Source organism: Nyctereutes procyonoides, unplaced genomic scaffold (assembly GCF_905146905.1).
Source record: "Nyctereutes procyonoides isolate TBG_1078 unplaced genomic scaffold, NYPRO_anot_genome, whole genome shotgun sequence".
Classification (NCBI taxonomy): domain Eukaryota; kingdom Metazoa; phylum Chordata; class Mammalia; order Carnivora; family Canidae; genus Nyctereutes; species Nyctereutes procyonoides.
This window is the reverse complement of record NW_026575125.1, coordinates 25,962,624-25,979,099: the sequence shown is the minus strand read 5'-3', so window position 1 is coordinate 25,979,099 and position 16,476 is coordinate 25,962,624. Positions and strand designations below refer to the sequence as shown.

At 37.1% G+C, this 16,476-nt stretch overlaps 1 protein-coding gene across 5 annotated transcripts in view; it reads right to left on the bottom strand.

Moving 5' to 3' along the window:
• Positions 1–1,091: 1,091 nt before the first annotated feature.
• Positions 1,092–16,476, bottom strand: part of GK (glycerol kinase) — a 77,226-nt gene continuing 61,841 nt past the window's right edge. For 4 of the 5 annotated variants that reach the window (XM_055338198.1, XM_055338199.1, XM_055338200.1 and 1 more), the window contains 8 exons: positions 13,121–13,199; positions 11,996–12,092; positions 11,386–11,470; positions 10,729–10,849; positions 10,475–10,618; positions 7,383–7,463; positions 4,102–4,188; positions 1,092–2,270 (listed from right to left, as the gene is read on the bottom strand). In XM_055338198.1, the coding sequence (XP_055194173.1) occupies positions 2,260–2,270; positions 4,102–4,188; positions 7,383–7,463; positions 10,475–10,618; positions 10,729–10,849; positions 11,386–11,470; positions 11,996–12,092; positions 13,121–13,199 (705 nt within the window). In that variant the 3' untranslated portion in view covers positions 1,092–2,259. The remainder of the gene's footprint in view (positions 2,271–4,101; positions 4,189–7,382; positions 7,464–10,474; positions 10,619–10,728; positions 10,850–11,385; positions 11,471–11,995; positions 12,093–13,120; positions 13,200–16,476) is intronic. The other variant, XM_055338201.1, reaches the window with a different exon arrangement.

Below are 16,476 nucleotides of genomic sequence, written 5' to 3'. Positions count from 1 at the left end.
CTGACATCAGCAAGTATTTTCTGGATGCTGAGATAGAACAGTGCAGTCTTTTCCAATAGAATGATTAAGGTACTCATCATTCCAGAAACAACTACTTAGGCTTTTGGTTAATTCTTCAGAGTATGCCTGATTGAGTACTAACAGTTGAGTTTTGGGTTTCCTGAAACATCCTTCTGGATTTAACTTTGATCTAAGTCTATAAATGAGAAATGCAAGTAAGAATGAGGGGTCAATTTATTTTAAGTCAACTTATCATTAAATACCAATGTGCACAGTTTCAAACATTTATAAATATTGCCGTTTATAGAAAATTAATGTAATCTTAAAATTACCTGAACATTTAACATTTACAATTAACCTAGTTTTGTAGAAACAATTATGTTTAAAAGTACCCTCATCACAAAGTAATAATTTCACAATACCTTTCTATAATATTTTTGTCACTCAAATGGCAGCTGCATCAATAAAACCCAAGTAGATTCAATAATTTAGAAACAGTACAATCAGAACTGCAAATGCAAGCTACCATTAATTCCAAACAAAACAAAATCTTTTATACTAATATATAAATATTTTCCCATTTTTTTCAGCACAGGTTGAAGAAAATATTAGAAGGCAGTATTTTATTTGTAGTAAACAGAAATTAATCTGACGGTTTTAAAAAACTGACATTAAGATGCTAGATTAGGTAGGTTTTTATAACATGTAATACTAAATATTTTGAGAAATTCTTGGTTTCACTGGAAGCCATTTCTAACTGCAAACCTTTCTTCAGTTGTACTATTGACAGTAAGTGGAGATAATTCTCTGTGATCCCAAACAGAACTAATAACATATTTGGATAAAAAAAGATTCTTGGCTTTATTCCTAAGGTTTTCTTCTACTTAAGTGTTTAACCTTTTTTTTGATATCCCCTCAAAAGAATCCCAAATATGTCTAAAGTTATGTCAAAGGAAGATAACTTTATATGGACTAGTGCTTGTTTGAAAACAGTATTTACCATAGGATTCCACAGCTTTTTTGGTCTTTTTTTTTTTTTTTTAACATATATCCAGCTAAAACAATTAAATAAAAAGGTAAGATATAAGAAATATAGTTGAAGTCACAAAAAGTACATTTTCTTTTATTGACATAGAACATAAACTTTAAATGCTGGCTCTTTAAGAAAAAGTTTCTCCTTGTAAATATGCATAACTGTTGCCCAAAAATGGTATAACAGTGTTTTCCCCGAAATATTTATACACATAGTGGTCCACTTAAGGCCAGCCCCATTATATCCTACTGAATACAATGTGCTCTGAATTTATAAATGGGCTACCCTCTGTATATAAAATATATAGGCATGTATGTTATACATACAAAGTAAGAAATATAAAAAGGAGAGATGAAAAGAAAAAAAAGTGTTCTTCCCTGTAAGATCCAGACAGAAATTTAGTGTAATTAGTGAGATCATGTAAAACATACTCTTATTTTATAAATGGGCTGCCCTCAGTATATAAAATATATAGGCATGTATGTTACATATACAAAGTGAAAAATATAAAAAGAGATGAAAAAAGAAAGGAAAAAGTGTCTTTCCCTAGAAGACCCAGATGGCAATTCAATGAATTAGTGAGACCGTGTAAAATGTCTGAAGAAATTCAGTTTTGGCAAATACCTTTCTGAAAAATATCTAAGCTCTGAGAGAGTACTAAATTTCCATTTTAAGAATTTAGTAGAGGTTTCCACTTAAACATCCAGGGAAGATGTTGTGGTCTCCTTAATATGCAGAAAAGGGGACTTTTAAAAGGGTCTGTTAACAACAAAACAAAACAAAACAAAGCAAAACAAAACAAAACGCCACTCATTTTTAGCTCGTTAGTAATCACCCCTTAGTCAAGTGTGTGTAGTGTAGAGAATCAAATCCTAGACCATCAGCATTTGAGTGTGTTTGATGAAAGATTCCAGTGATGGACCCGAATTCTTCCTAGATCTCAGAGGGAATGGGGCAGGACGCGAAGGTAAAGGAGGGGTCAGCCCCCAAGGTGGCTGGTCCAATCTTAACTCTTGATGTTAAAAAACACACCAAATGTTTCTATAGCATTCTTTCTGCTGCATTTTCTTTATTTCAAGCCACAGGTCTACTTGGAGGGTCATGCAGCAAGTGGCTTATAAATAAAATCGGAGTCTATGAATAGTGTCATCACATTAAAAGACAATCGTTGGATTTTCCCATTAGGCAAAGAGCTCGCATCTTTGGAATCCATGAGTTGGTATCATTTATGGGATACCTAAAATGGGGAACAAAAATCATATATGTCAATAACAACATAAACACAGTTTAGGAGTTAAGGCAATGAAGACTATTCAATCATTTATTGAGCTACAAATTCCACATGATTTCTAAATACTGCTTCACAGTTAAAATGCAGCAAATATAACTAGGCTGATTCCAAAATTAGCAAATATTAACACTACTGCTAACTGTTTACCAAGGCAAGCAATTCCCACTGTTATCCAATCTCAGCATATGTTACCAAGAGAGAGAACCTAAAGATGATAACCACATCCATTTGGAAGCCTAGGAATTTAGACAGGCAATGTATTCCCTAGCTTAGAGAGATAAGCTCTATGTCTCAGTTTCCTGAGAATAGGCCTTTTTATCCCTCATGGTAACAAGGGGGAAACAGGAGGAAAAAAAAAATCAGTGAAAACATTCAGTTGCAATATTCTTTCCCCTTTTCCAAACCATCATTATGCAGCCAGAAAAACTCAAGATAATGAAAAAAAAAATATATAGAACTTTTCCTAAAATGGCACATAAGTTCCTTTATAAATTTAAATTACTTATTTTTGGATTATCACTGTATTTGGAAAATAGTTTGGATATTCATTTTGGAAAAATCACAGCATTTGGGCTTTTCTACCAAACATTCCCTAGAAGCAGAAAGAAAACAGCCATCTAATAAACATCTGCAAGTTCTGCATAGACTTATGTATACAGAAGCCTTTCCTGAGGTGGAAAGCACTAATACCAATATAAAGTATTTTTTTTATGAAAGCGGATTTGAACAAACTTATCCCAAATATGAAGGATACAGAAAATGGTAGTAACTCCCTATTTATATGTAGCTCCAAACCAACGATGTCAAGCTAAGTTAAGGCTCATCAGATTTCTACAATCCCTCTGCATCAATAAAGTTCACATTTTACATGGTAAACCCAGGTCATCAACTAATTAATTAAGAGAAGTAATTTAACTCTTTCCTTAATCATGAAGATTAAAAAAACATTTCACTTTCTTGGTAACATATGGGACAGGTCATTGCCACAGAAGCTCTTAAGCTTCAGTATGAAGACACGTGGAGCTCTCATTAGGAAGAGCTCCCCAAAGTGATTGTCACATTTATATTAACACAGGTTGTCAAAGTATTTCATAACACATTGAGCAATTTTACTTTTCTAAGAATATTCAGCAGTTAATGTGCAAAAAATAATTTGGTTTATTCTAAGAACATTCAGCAGTTAATGTGCAAAAAATAATTTGGTTTTAACTTCGACTCCAATTATTTTAGCAGTAATTTAAAAGACTTCATTTCACAAAATATATTCTTTTAACTAAAATAAAGGCAACTATACATATTTCCCAATTGTAGGGTTTTCCAGAGACTCTGCTAAACATACTCTGGTAGAAATTCTTACCAGAACTGAAATATTGAGTCGCATAGCAACTTTTCTTAAGTATGAAGAATTTATGTACATTTGAAAGCCAATTTAATGAATGTCAAAAATTGTAATTTAACGTTCATCTGTCACTCTGAAAGCCCTTTCATGGAAGCTTTCACAGCAGTACTTTCACTTTTGCTTCCTGCTGCAGCTCACAGCTGAATGTAATCCCTCAAAGAAATTGTCATCTACTAATAATAAAAGAATTAAGCATAGCCACAGTCCTCAATTCTGACTGCCCCGAAAGATTAAACAGTCTAACAAATTAGACCTTTCAGGGATCTTCCGGGTTCCTAAGCATAGGAAGAATGAGAAACAATGAACATTTTCTGTCAAGTTATACACAAATACATTAGTGCTAACTAATAAAATTGTCTAATTTAAAGAGTAACTGACCTGAGATGTACCTTGCTCCGATTAACATTACCATGCTACTCACTATAAAAAAGCCCAAGGGTAGACTACAGAAGATACTAGGGTCACCTGTGGTCATCCAAGTAGAAGGGAATTCCAGTCAAGCAAATCAAAAGAGAGACACATAATTACAATATTTGTGTTAAGAATCACATGACAGCAAAACATAATAAGTTATAAAAATAGTATATTCATCAAAGCTAGCAGAGTTATTACTTCAAATCAAAAATATAATCAATATTGAAGGCTTATGACAGTTAACAAACAATACGGATAGCATGCCACAAGTAGCCAAGAACATAATACATATAAACCCACATAAGCCTTCCATTGGCAAAGCCGAAGAGAGCTGATGGAGAACTTTTTGGGAGGCTGTTGATTTTAGCTCTTTTGATTCTTACCCCCAAAGATACTAAATGAGCTATCCAATTCCCCCAAGATTCAAATTAGAGATCCTTTAGCTATCGGAGAAGAGTAATATTGTTCTACTGAAAATGAACTTCAAGCCCTATTTTTGCTAAGATAGTGGTTTTGTTTTCTCTTTTAAATAGAATTGCAAAAAAAGGGATCCCTGGGTGGCGCAGCGGTTTGGCGCCTGCCTTTGGCCCAGGGCGCGATCCTGGAGACCCGGGATCGAATCCCACATCGGGCTCCCGGTGCATGGAGCCCGCTTCTACCTCTGCCTGTGTCTCTGCCCCTCTCTCTCTCTGTGACTATTATAAAAAAATAAATAAATAAAATAAATAGAATTGCAAAAAAAAAAAAAAAAGAATTTGCTATGTAAGGAAATGTGCCTCATAATTAATATTACTGTTATTTATTTATTTGTTGTTAAATATTTTATTTGTTTATTCATCAGAGAGAGAGAGAGGGCGGGGGGGTGGGGGCAGAGACACAGGCAGAGGGAGAAGCAGGCTCTATGCAGTGAGCCCGATGTGGAACTCGATCCCAGTAATCCAGGATCATGCCCTAGGCCGAAGGCAGACGCTCAACTACTGAGCCACCCAGGCATCCCTGATAGCTGTGTATTTTTAAACCAATTTGACCTGTTTTCAAAATGTTATTTTGGTGTGTTTGGAGTACAAACCATCAACCCCCCCAATCACTTCTACAACATTTTAAACACATGTCAAAATGCAAATTAAAAATCATTTATAATATGTTCAAATATAGTTAGAAATAAGAAAATAAATATGACTGCTTCGAAAGTGCCAAACTGCTTTGGAAATTAAGCTAACATAAAATTTTCCTCATAAATTAAAGCAATTTAAAGAGCATAAAAGACCAGGTAGCGATTCTAGTATACTTTCAAGATTATTAAAATAGGATTCTATCTGTACTGCTACTATTATATAGCTTACTGATATACAATTTTATGGTTTATATTGCCTCAAGAAATACAATTAGGATGTCACTAATTGAATATTATTCTTAGAGTTTATTATATAGCTTAGAGACTCAATATTATAGAGTGTGTTTCATAAATCTACTAAAAAAAGTCTTCAAACTCTTAAATGTACTGCAAAGTGAAACAAAAACAAAATGTGAAAAATATAAAACTCTCAAAAACTCAAATTACTTTTATCATCAATGCTGATAGCAGAAACTTAAGACATCATGCAATTTCCTTTCATCAATTTTTTGTTTTAAACTCACTCTGACAGTAAGGTATGCAAACAAAGTGAAAATGATCCATTGGTTTTGTGGGGATTTTACAGTGAAAATTTTATCTTCAACTGCCTGTGAGATGTGTGTGTGTGCAGCACTGTGGTGTAGGGAGGGACAAAGGGACAACTGTGCCGTATAAAAAAATCCAACAAGAAATTATAGGACTCAACTTCTCATTAGCCATTGATTAAGGGTAGCTAGAAAATAAATCAGGGTCCATGTTGTTATATCTTGCACAGCAACTAGCTGTGCAAACACTTATGATGAAGTTTAATCATAAATGGTCTCAAAATTGCAAAAGGTCTTAGTAAGAAAAGCTTTGCCACTATCTTGGAAAGGAAACTGAGTCTCAGAACAAAATATTTATTTATTTATGTTTTTGGTTTTTTTAATTTTATTTTTTTAAAGATTTATTTATTTATTTATTTATTTATTCAGAGAGAGAGAGAGAGAGAGAGAGAGAGAGAGAGAGGCAGAGATACAGGCAGAGGGAGAAGCAGGCTCCATGCAGGGAGCCCGATGTGGGACTCGATCCTGCGTCTCTAGGATCACACCCTGGGCTGCAGGCGGCCCTAAACCGCTGCGCCACCGGGGCTGCCGAGAACAAAAGATTTAAAGAAAAAGGATATTAAGCTTATTTAGGAGAAAAAACCCTTCAGGTAGGAACATCCAGGACTGAAAATATAGATCAGTGATCTATAGTAATAGAGGGTTCCAGAAGTGTCTTCTAGAAGCCAGATATATTAAAAGTAATTTTATACTCAGTTTTGGGTTGGAAGGCAGGTAATATTTCATGTGTAAACTCTTCTCCATTAAAGTGTATGCTTCAGTAGATTATTGGACATTATTCTACTCATTATGTTCTAAATCTTCATTTAGCAAAGAATTAAAATATTATGGCATATTAAAGGCATGTTTAAGTCTGTTTAATTATCAAGTGCATAGTAAAGGCAGCTAGCTCAAGGCTGTCTATGACTCAATGGTTTATATAAGCCCAAAACCTTCATACTTAAGTGACTGAAAAAAAAAACAAGTCCTCTGTTTTCTGCCAAGAGCATTTCCCAATCTTGTAGGACACTTCTAATTTACTGTTTGGTACATTTCTTCCTCTCTGATTCCAATAGTTCTCATAATATACATCGCTAAGAACTTGGAATCAGCCTAGGAAGTAGTGAAATATATTCTGAAATTAACAGAAGTTTCAGTTGGTTCCATCCATAAAGACAGCCCCCCAAAAAGGGAAAAAAAAGACACTTAAGTGAAAAAATAAAGAAAAGGAAGACTCTGGTTGATTTTCTTTTTCATTGAGAAGAAAGAAAGAATTTTACTTTTAAAAAGCTCAGTTACCCACTGAAGCACCAGGAGTAAACTAATGAGGAAAAGAGAGGGCAGGATAGAATTAAGTACGTGTCTATCAACCTGATAATTTACATTGTAGATTTAGAACTTTAAAGTGTTTTCAAAACATCAGAAACTCTGGACATAAAATAATGCTTTCCTTCAGAGCAGCCTTGCTAAGTGTAAATGGTTAAATACTTAAATAAGTTCTTTAACATACTAAGGCAAAGCGGCAAGGATAATAAAAACATTTTTACCACTTTCTGAAGACTGAGTTGTAACCCAGCCCACTGACTTCATCACAGCCTTCTTCCATGTAGAGTAACGAATTTCACTTTCTAGAAATAGAAGGTAGGAAAAAGTAGTTTATGGAGATTGTCTAAGCACCATACTTAAGTTCACTCAGCATTTTCAACAAATGGTGATACATATTCAACTGGCATGGGGCTTTACCAGAACTTGGATTTGGGACACCACGGGGTCTAGCAACTGCCAGTAAATAAGAGAGACACCTGTTGGAAGGCAGAGGCGAAATTCAGCATGGTGTGCCAGGGTGAAGGGAGCCGGGAGCCGGGCTATAGGTGAAGACCAGGCCATTCGCAAACACGCGGTGATGAATTAGAAAGGGATTCCCATTTGATCTGTTCTCTCTTTTTGCGAGGAGAGGGGAGCTTGGGATACAGGGAAGGGTATACTACAATGTGGAAAGACTAGAAGGAGAATTATTAGTCGGTCTAGGCAAAGGATTTAACAACTATTGATTTCTCACAAGATTCAAATTGGATTCCGGTAAGACAGTACTTTTTTTTTTTTTTTTTTTACAATGGAAATCCAGTCAGAGTACTAAACAAAAATGGACACCACTGGTATGTCGCCCACATGTACTTCTAGTAACAGGGAACAGCACAGAGGAAGGTGTCCCTGTCAGGCCTCCAGGCCTTTCCGCGGCACCTGAAGCCTGCAATACCTGGGCGACACTGCTCCAGCATCGCTCACTTCAGAAAGCTTTCCAGGGCCCCACTTAGGCCCCTCCTCCATCTTCCCACAGTATCCCACACATAACTCAGGCTATCAGTCTCCACAGTGACCTGACATGGCTTTGTCTGCCTCTTCCAATGTACATAAGTCATTGGGAGGGCAAGGACTTGGTCTTATTCATCTCTATATCCCCACATCAGACTCAGCTCTAAAAAAAGTCTGCTGGAGAATGAATTATTTAGACCTACATGCCTGGCATGCACACACATGTACGTGTGTGTATGTGTGGAGAGGAGTGGGGCCGGTGAAGGGAAGGGCAGCTGACATCACTGACCAACTCTGGGCTAAGGCCTTAAAAACCGGCAAAGAAGGCTCTCAGAAAACAGGAAACCCTTTGCACAAAACTTCCTTAAGAGTGGGATTACCATCTCGAAAACATATGCTCACCCTGAACATTATTTATTAAAAAATTGATTTTTTTGAGAGGTGGAAAATTTATTGAGCTCCTCCCCATTTAATCCAATATAAGTTAAAAATTACTTACAGATAGAATATCAGATTTTTTTTTTAATTTATTTATGATAGTCACAGAGAGAGAGAGAGGCAGAGACACAGGCAGAGGGAGAAGCAGGCTCCATGCACCGGAAGCCCGATGTGGGATTCGATCCCGGGTCTCCAGGATCGCGCCCTGGGCCAAAGGCAGGCGCCAAACCACTGCGCCACCCAGGGATCCCCCGAATATCAGATTTTGAAACACATTTCTACATCAAGTTACATGGCATACTGTCTGACTATAAAATTACTAGTGTTACAATCCATTTTCTTGTATGTGGGAAGAAATAAAATTAGGAAGTGCTGGCTTAGTCTTCCAGAAAATTAAAGAGAAATGCATTTGAAAGCTTATTTCCCAGTAGTGCAAAACCTACTTTGATGCAATTTTATACATAGGTTTTAAAAAGTTATAGAACCAAATTCAATATATGTAAAACCTTATTTTTGTACTCACATTTCTTTCAATTTAAGAGATGTACCACTGTATTGTAACAAAGGTGTTGGTCAGAGCTTATGGCTTAGCTTAGCTGGTTAGGACAGTGGATCAGGTCTTTGAGGCTCATTTACTTACATTGTGGCTGCTTTTGTCAGGCCAGCTCTGCTCTGTGTAAAAGTTACCAAGATGTCCCTCAGCCCAGCTAATCATGTCCTAACAACTGGGCCACTGGCACCAATGATCAGCTCTGCAGCCCATCTATCTCCCTTCTCACTTTTAAAAAAGGCTAAGTTAGCAAACTAGAAGTAGTTAACACTTGCATGAAATGACTGTAAGCAGAAGTCAATGGCAAAAAAAGTGGTATAGGAAAGGTTTTTTTTTTTTTTAATATAAGGCACTTTTTCCTCTCCTTCATATTCAGTGTACTCCAATATGCTTAGTAGTTTGTTTAAAACCGTAGTATTTGCTATATTACTTAGTTTCTGAACTTACAAATAAACAGAAAGGAAAATGCCCTCTGAAATATCAGAAAGGGAGACAGAGCATAAAGACTCCTAACTCTGGGAAAAGAACTAGGGGTGGTGGAAGGGGAGGAGGGCGGGGGGTGGGGGTGAATGGGTGACGGGCACTGAGGGGGACACTTGACGGGATGAGCACTGGGTGTTATTCTGTATGTTGGTAAATTGAACACCAATAAAAATTAATTTATTTAAAATAAATAAATAAATAAAAAAAGGGAAAATGCCCTCTCCTTTCAACAGGGATACTATTAACTTTACATTTAAAAAACATCTCATTTTTAAGTAATCTCTACACCCAACATGGAACTTGAGCTGATGACCATGTCAGGAGTCCCATGTGTTCTACTGACTGATTTGTTGGAATTTGTTGGAAGTGTGAAAACTTCCAGTTCTTCCAATTACTAGATACATCAAGAAAAGGTCCTGAGTCTCTTCCCTCTTGTAGCAGGTCTTACCTAAGGTTGTGCAGCCCAATACAGTAAGCCTAGTCATATAGCTACTGAGCGCTTGAAATGTGGCTGTTGTGACTGAAGAACTGAATGTTGAGTTTAATTTAAAAACTAGCAGTGCAAAACATTTTCTTGTTATACACATTGCAGTTTTGAAGGGACAATTCACTTTAGAAAATTTAGTGTCTAAGTTGAGGTGAGCTATATGTGTAAAATACGTAGTACATTTCAAAGACTTGGAACAACAACAAAAAGCAAAATATCAGTGTTTTTTCATATGGATGACATGTTGAAATAAGGGTTCAGATGTGTTGGTTTAAATAAAATCTGGCATTAAAAATTTTTTTTTTGGCATTAAAATAAAAAAAAAAAAAAGGCCAGACGTCCCTAGATTTTCATTTTTTTAAACATACCCTCAGCATTGATCTGGGGTTCAAATCGCTCCATCGTGACTGCTGACAGATCCTCGGGTTCAAGACTCCAAACACCAACTCCCTCCGCAGCCCCGGCTGCCATGGCAGCTCCCAGGGCAGTTGTTTCTGGCATCGAGGGCTTCACTGAGGGAAGATGGCAACGTTAACATCTTTGCAGTTATGTATGCCTAAAATACCAGTTCTTCCAAAAGAGATAGTACTCTAGGAGTTTAAAGGCATGAAGGCTTACTGACCTACTGGGATATATAGAATGTCTGCTTGTAGTTGCATAAGAATTTTGTTGTTGGTCATTCCTCCATCTACCTGCAAATGACTGAGTGGAATTCCGCAGTCTCGGTTCATGGCATCCAAAATCTTAAATAAACGCAATGAACATAATTAAACTCCAACTTCAGAATGACATCTCTGACAATGGCCATCTTCTATTCAAAAGCCCTTAAGAGCTTCCCAAAGCCTACACAATGAAATTTAGATTTCTTATTCTGGTCTTCCAAGCTTTCTTTGATGTAGTCCCACGAACCTTTCTTTTTCACTATACCTCTGCCCTCCCTCGTAGAGCCTGTCACGCCAAAAACCTCAATTTTGCATCCTGGTTTCCTGCCTTGATGCTTATGTTTGTGCTATTTATTATTTCCTTTGCTGAACATGTACTACTCAACATCCTCCCAACTGTAAAACACGCAGTGCCTGGCAGGATGACAGGAACTCAAAGGTAATGACAGCTAGGAAAAAGAGGAGAAACTTATATTTATTAGAATAGAGCTGAGGAAGGCTTCACTTTTGATTAGGTATTTAATAATGAAGTATTTAGTAGATTTTCAGCATTAATACAGAATTTGTCTAAAAGTGATAAAAAAAAAGACAAAGTACAGGAAAAAAGCCCTTATTACCTCCCGGGTTTGGAAACAAACAGCTTCTAATGCAGCAAAAGCAATATGGCATTTATTGGTGAATTGAGTGAGCCCACAGATGATCCTAAAAACACACACAAAGATTGTGAAAATTAGAGCAGAGTACACGAGTCATCAGTCTGACATGTCCTGAATATGAAAGGGTTGACCTCAGTAGATAGAGAGGTTCAGGGAAAAAAATACACATAAAAGAAAGCAGACATCAACACTAAGCAGCTTAGAAAGTCCTTATGGTTCACAATCCCATATCCACATAGGAAAAAGCCTGGGATCCAAATGAATGGATAACAATAATGTGATACCATCAGAATTCATCTAAAGGATGCCCCTTCAGTACAGAATTTGCAGATGCCTTGAAGATAAAAGGTCATAACACTAACGTGGATGTGGCAGGGAAGCTTATTGCCAAATGATTTATAACTTCTTGCAATTTAAAGGTTCTGAAATTAATACTCTCCAAACAGAAAAGCTTTCCTTCACACTTTAAAATCATTTGAAAATAGATAGGAAAATAGTAACTAACAAGTTATTAGCCGATTTAGTAAATAAATCAAGGCCCTCAAAAGCATACCTCATACTAGATTCTTACCCTCTTGCACTGGGCTCCCAGTAAGGTGCATATAACCCGGAAAACGCGGGGACGAAATAGCAGCCATAGGATGTACCCACTTCTTTAGCAAGTTTTTCTAACATTAAAAAAAAAGAAAAACAAAAATCACTATAATATATTCTATTACTTTATTTTTTTAAATTTTTATTTATTTATGATAGTCACACACACACACACACACACACACGCAGAGAGAGAGAGAGAGAGAGAGAGAGAGGCAGAGACATAGGCAGAGGGAGAAGCAGGCTCCATGCACCGGGAGCCCGACGTGGGATTCGATCCCGGGTCTCCAGGATCGCGCCCTGGGCCAAAGGCAGGCGCTAAACCGCTGCGCCACCCAGGGATCCCTATTCTATTACTTTAGATAGTCAACACCTCTGTATCAAAATTTAGGACAGGGCTTTTGATTTCTTATTCCCTAGAGGAGCAAAATGTTCTGAATCAAAGCCATAAGCTGGGAGCAACAAAAACCAAATTCACCACGTTGAATATCTCCCACTACAATGTAACTCAGGCCAAGAAATAAAGGAATTAGATTAGTTTCATTGAAGTATTTTAACTCATTTCCACTATTTCTGAGGTTGTTGACTAGGAGACGAAAAAGTAGCCTCCAATGTGTCCCCCGTAAGAAATGCGTTTCTGATCATCTTACCTTCAGGCAGAAGTAAACAAGTAGATGAAAAGTCGGTAGATGAGTTAAAAAACAATTATCCATACAGAAAATAGCCACATTAATAGTTACATAATAGGTACTGGTGTTTTAATGCTCACTCTAATCTAAGAGTTAAAGCTCTTTCCCATCAGATAAATTTAACTGGACTACTTTACCTGCATATTCTGGTAATCTCTGGCGTTTGATTTTACACTTGGGTAATTTTTATGTCCTGCCTTACCAGTTTGTTAATAGCCACCACTAATTATGCCAATTTGTTGTTTTATCAATCTTCACAAGATAGTCTTTTCTATAAAAATCCAACTTGTAATAGGAATCTATATCATCTAATATCACATATGGCTCAAAGTACAAGTATTAACAGACTGCAAAGGTAAAATATTTAAAATTTTCATTATTTAGATGCCAATGCTTTGGTAGAACATACTCACCAATTTCCTCTGAGGTCTTTATAATTCCAAGATTGTCTCTTAGCCAGCGAATAACAGCACCAGCTATAGCTACAGAACCCTACAAAGGAGAAGGAATCCCGGAGAGAATATGTTATCACTATCAAAAGACTTTTTTGAGCATTTCTCTATGTTTGACACTAGAAGATGGATAAAATTTTTAAATTTCAAGTTTGAGACTTTTACAAGTACATTAGCTAGGTCTACTAATACAAATGTAGTTTTATCTAGGTCATTAGAAGTTTTTTCATGAGACGGACAAGAAGTGAGGCCTCCAGCACACCCTTGGACCTGTACAAGCTGTTGTTCTACGGACTGTTGTTAAACTATGAGGTAGATTATCATCCAGAAAACATTTCCACCTTATCCCCCGAGTTATCAGAAGAGGCCACATTAAAAGTTTTTTTTCCATTTCCTGTATCTAACAGTATATTAAATCAAGAAACAGCAACAAAAAGTTAGCAAAGAGGCTAACTACAAAGCCATTATTCAACGAAATCACCAGGGGATGGGGTGCGGGGGATGAGGCTATGGCAATAAGGAAGAAACACACAACTTGGAGTCAGATAAACAGGCTTTAAGTCCAAGTTCTAGTTCTTAACTGCTATGTGATCTTAGGCCAATTAGTTAGGCTTGGTGAGCCTCCATTCCATGACCTATAAAATGGTGCTTGACTATCACAACACCTACTTAAACTACTATGAGGCTCGATATGAGACTGGAGGGGAAGGTTATTACTGAATGTAAATATTAGCTTCATTAATTTTTTATGTGTTAAAAAAGCATAATCCAAATTCCACTGACTGATGAATGAACAAATAAATATAGTATACCCACACAATGGAATATTATTTGGTCACAAGAAGGAATGAAGTTCTGCTAAGATGTGAACTTTGAAAATATTATGCTAAGTGAAAGGAGCCGGTCACAGAAGACTCTAAAGTGCATGATTCTATTTATATTAAATGTCCACAATAAGCCTATCCATGGAGACAAAGAGTAGATTAGTGGTTGCTTAAGGTTGGGGTGGTGGGGTTATTTTTTCGGGGTGATGAAAATGTTCTAATATTTGGCTGCAATGATGGTTGCATGACTCTGTGAATATACTGAAAACCACTGAACTGTATACTTTAAAAGGATGAATCATATGATATGCAAATTATTTCTCAATAAGGCTATTATAAAAAGATCCTGAGGGGCAAAAGGAAAGAAAGTACCAACACAAACCATTAGGAATTGCAAAAAAGAAGTTTTGGGGGGGATCCCTGGGTGGCGCAGCGGTTTGGCGCCTGCCTTTGGCCCAGGGTGCGACCCTGGAGACCCAGGATCGAATCCCACATTGGGCTCCCGGTGCATGGAGCCTGCTTCTTCCTCTGCCTATGTCTCTGCGCCTCTCTCTCTCTCTCTCTCTCTCTCTCTCTCTGTGACTATTATAAATAAATAAAAATTAAAAAAAAAGTTTTGGGGGCCTGATGTTTCATTCATACAGATTATTTTTTTTTTAAAGATTTCATTTACTTAGTCACGATAGACATAGAGAGAGAGAGAGAGAGAGGCAGAGACACAGGCAGAAGGAGAAGCAGGCTCCATGCAGGGAGCCCGATGCGGGACTTGATCCCGGGACTTCAGGATCACGCCCTGAGCCAAAGGCAGGCGCTAAACCACTGAGCTACCCAGGGATTCCCCCCATACAGATTATTAATGCAAATTACTTTCACAGAGTCACCCTAAACCAAAACATCAGGTGATACTAAGTGTAGGCAACAGAATGTTTTTTCACTGTTGCCTACCATCCTGTCACCAACTCAATTAGCTGAATTATAAATGGTCACTCTCCTTGCTGTTAATTTCCAGGATATAAACAAACAAGACGTGGAATATGTTGATTCATTCTATCATTCATAGCTTCTATGAGGACAAGTCACTATATGTCACTGCAAAGTGCAGAATACTACAATTGTTCTCTTTATACAGCAGCTTTTTAGCTATAGAAAATTACTGAGGAAGAGATTTGACATCGCAGGGCAAATATAACCAAGCTTTAAAAATGGGGGAAAAAACCAATTCAACGAATACCTTGAAGGGACTCTAACCCACTGTCTCTTTCTCTGAAAAAAAATTTAATACACTTCCTAATTTTGATATATGTTTAGGTGCTTAGTGGAACCATCAAGGAAAACAAAATTTTGGGGTTAAAGAGATTTTAGAATTTCACTCTCAAATTTCCTTTGGAAGCAAACAATTCAGAGATGGTAGTTGTCAAAGACAAGTAAATGTCTAAGATATTCTAGACCAGCACTGTTCAGTAGAAATATAATGTCAGCCATATATGTAATTCAAACTTTGTAGTTACCATATTAGAAGAGTAAAATGAAACAGGTTAAATTAATTGTAATATATTGTGCTTAAACCAATGTATTAAAAGTATTATCACTGCAACATGCAATCAATATAAAAAAGTATTGAGGTATTTGATATTTTTTGTACTAAGTATTTGAAATCGGGTATATATTTTACACTTCTGCCACATCTTAATTTGGACTAGCCACATGTTCCTAGTAGCTACCATACAGGACAGCACGATTCTAGATCTAATTGAAAAAAAAAACAAGTGTCCCTTTCTCCCTATACTCTCAAAAAATACTGGCCCTAAATCACACCTAACCAAGAAATGCATAGATTTTCAATAGTTTTAGGTGAGTAAACTAATGAACTTCAAACAGCTACTGTGCAAGAAGTCTAGTGGAATGGTTTTGTGGTTATTAGCTAATGGAACTTTATACTTTGGGAAAGCGAACACTGATGAATCTCATTTCCATTGAAAAGGCAGTATGTAATGGGCTTAGATAATTTTTTGTGGGGGAGAGGAAGTAATATTGTTTTAGCAAAAGGAAGGTCAAGTTTTTTTTTTTAAGATTTTATTTATTTATTCATGAGAGAAACAGAGAGAGAGAGGCAGAGGGAGAAGCAGGCTCCAAGCAGGGAGCCTGACATGGGACTTGATCCCGATCCCGGGTCTCCAGGATCACACCCTGGGCCAAAGGTGGCACTAAACCGCTGAGCCACACAGGCTGCCCTCAAGGTTTTTTTTTTTTTTTTTTAATTTTTATTTATTTATGATAGTCACAGAGAGAGAGAGAGAGAGAGAGGCAGAGACACAGGCAGAGGGAGAAGCAGGCTCCATGCACCGGGAGCCTGACGTGGGATTCGATCCCGGGTCTCCAGGATCGCGCCCTGGGCCAAAGGCAGGCGCCAAACCGCTGCGCCACCCAGGGATCCCTGCCCTCAAGGTTTTAATGAAAAGTAACTGGTTGTGAGCTAGAGGTCATTACTTAGAT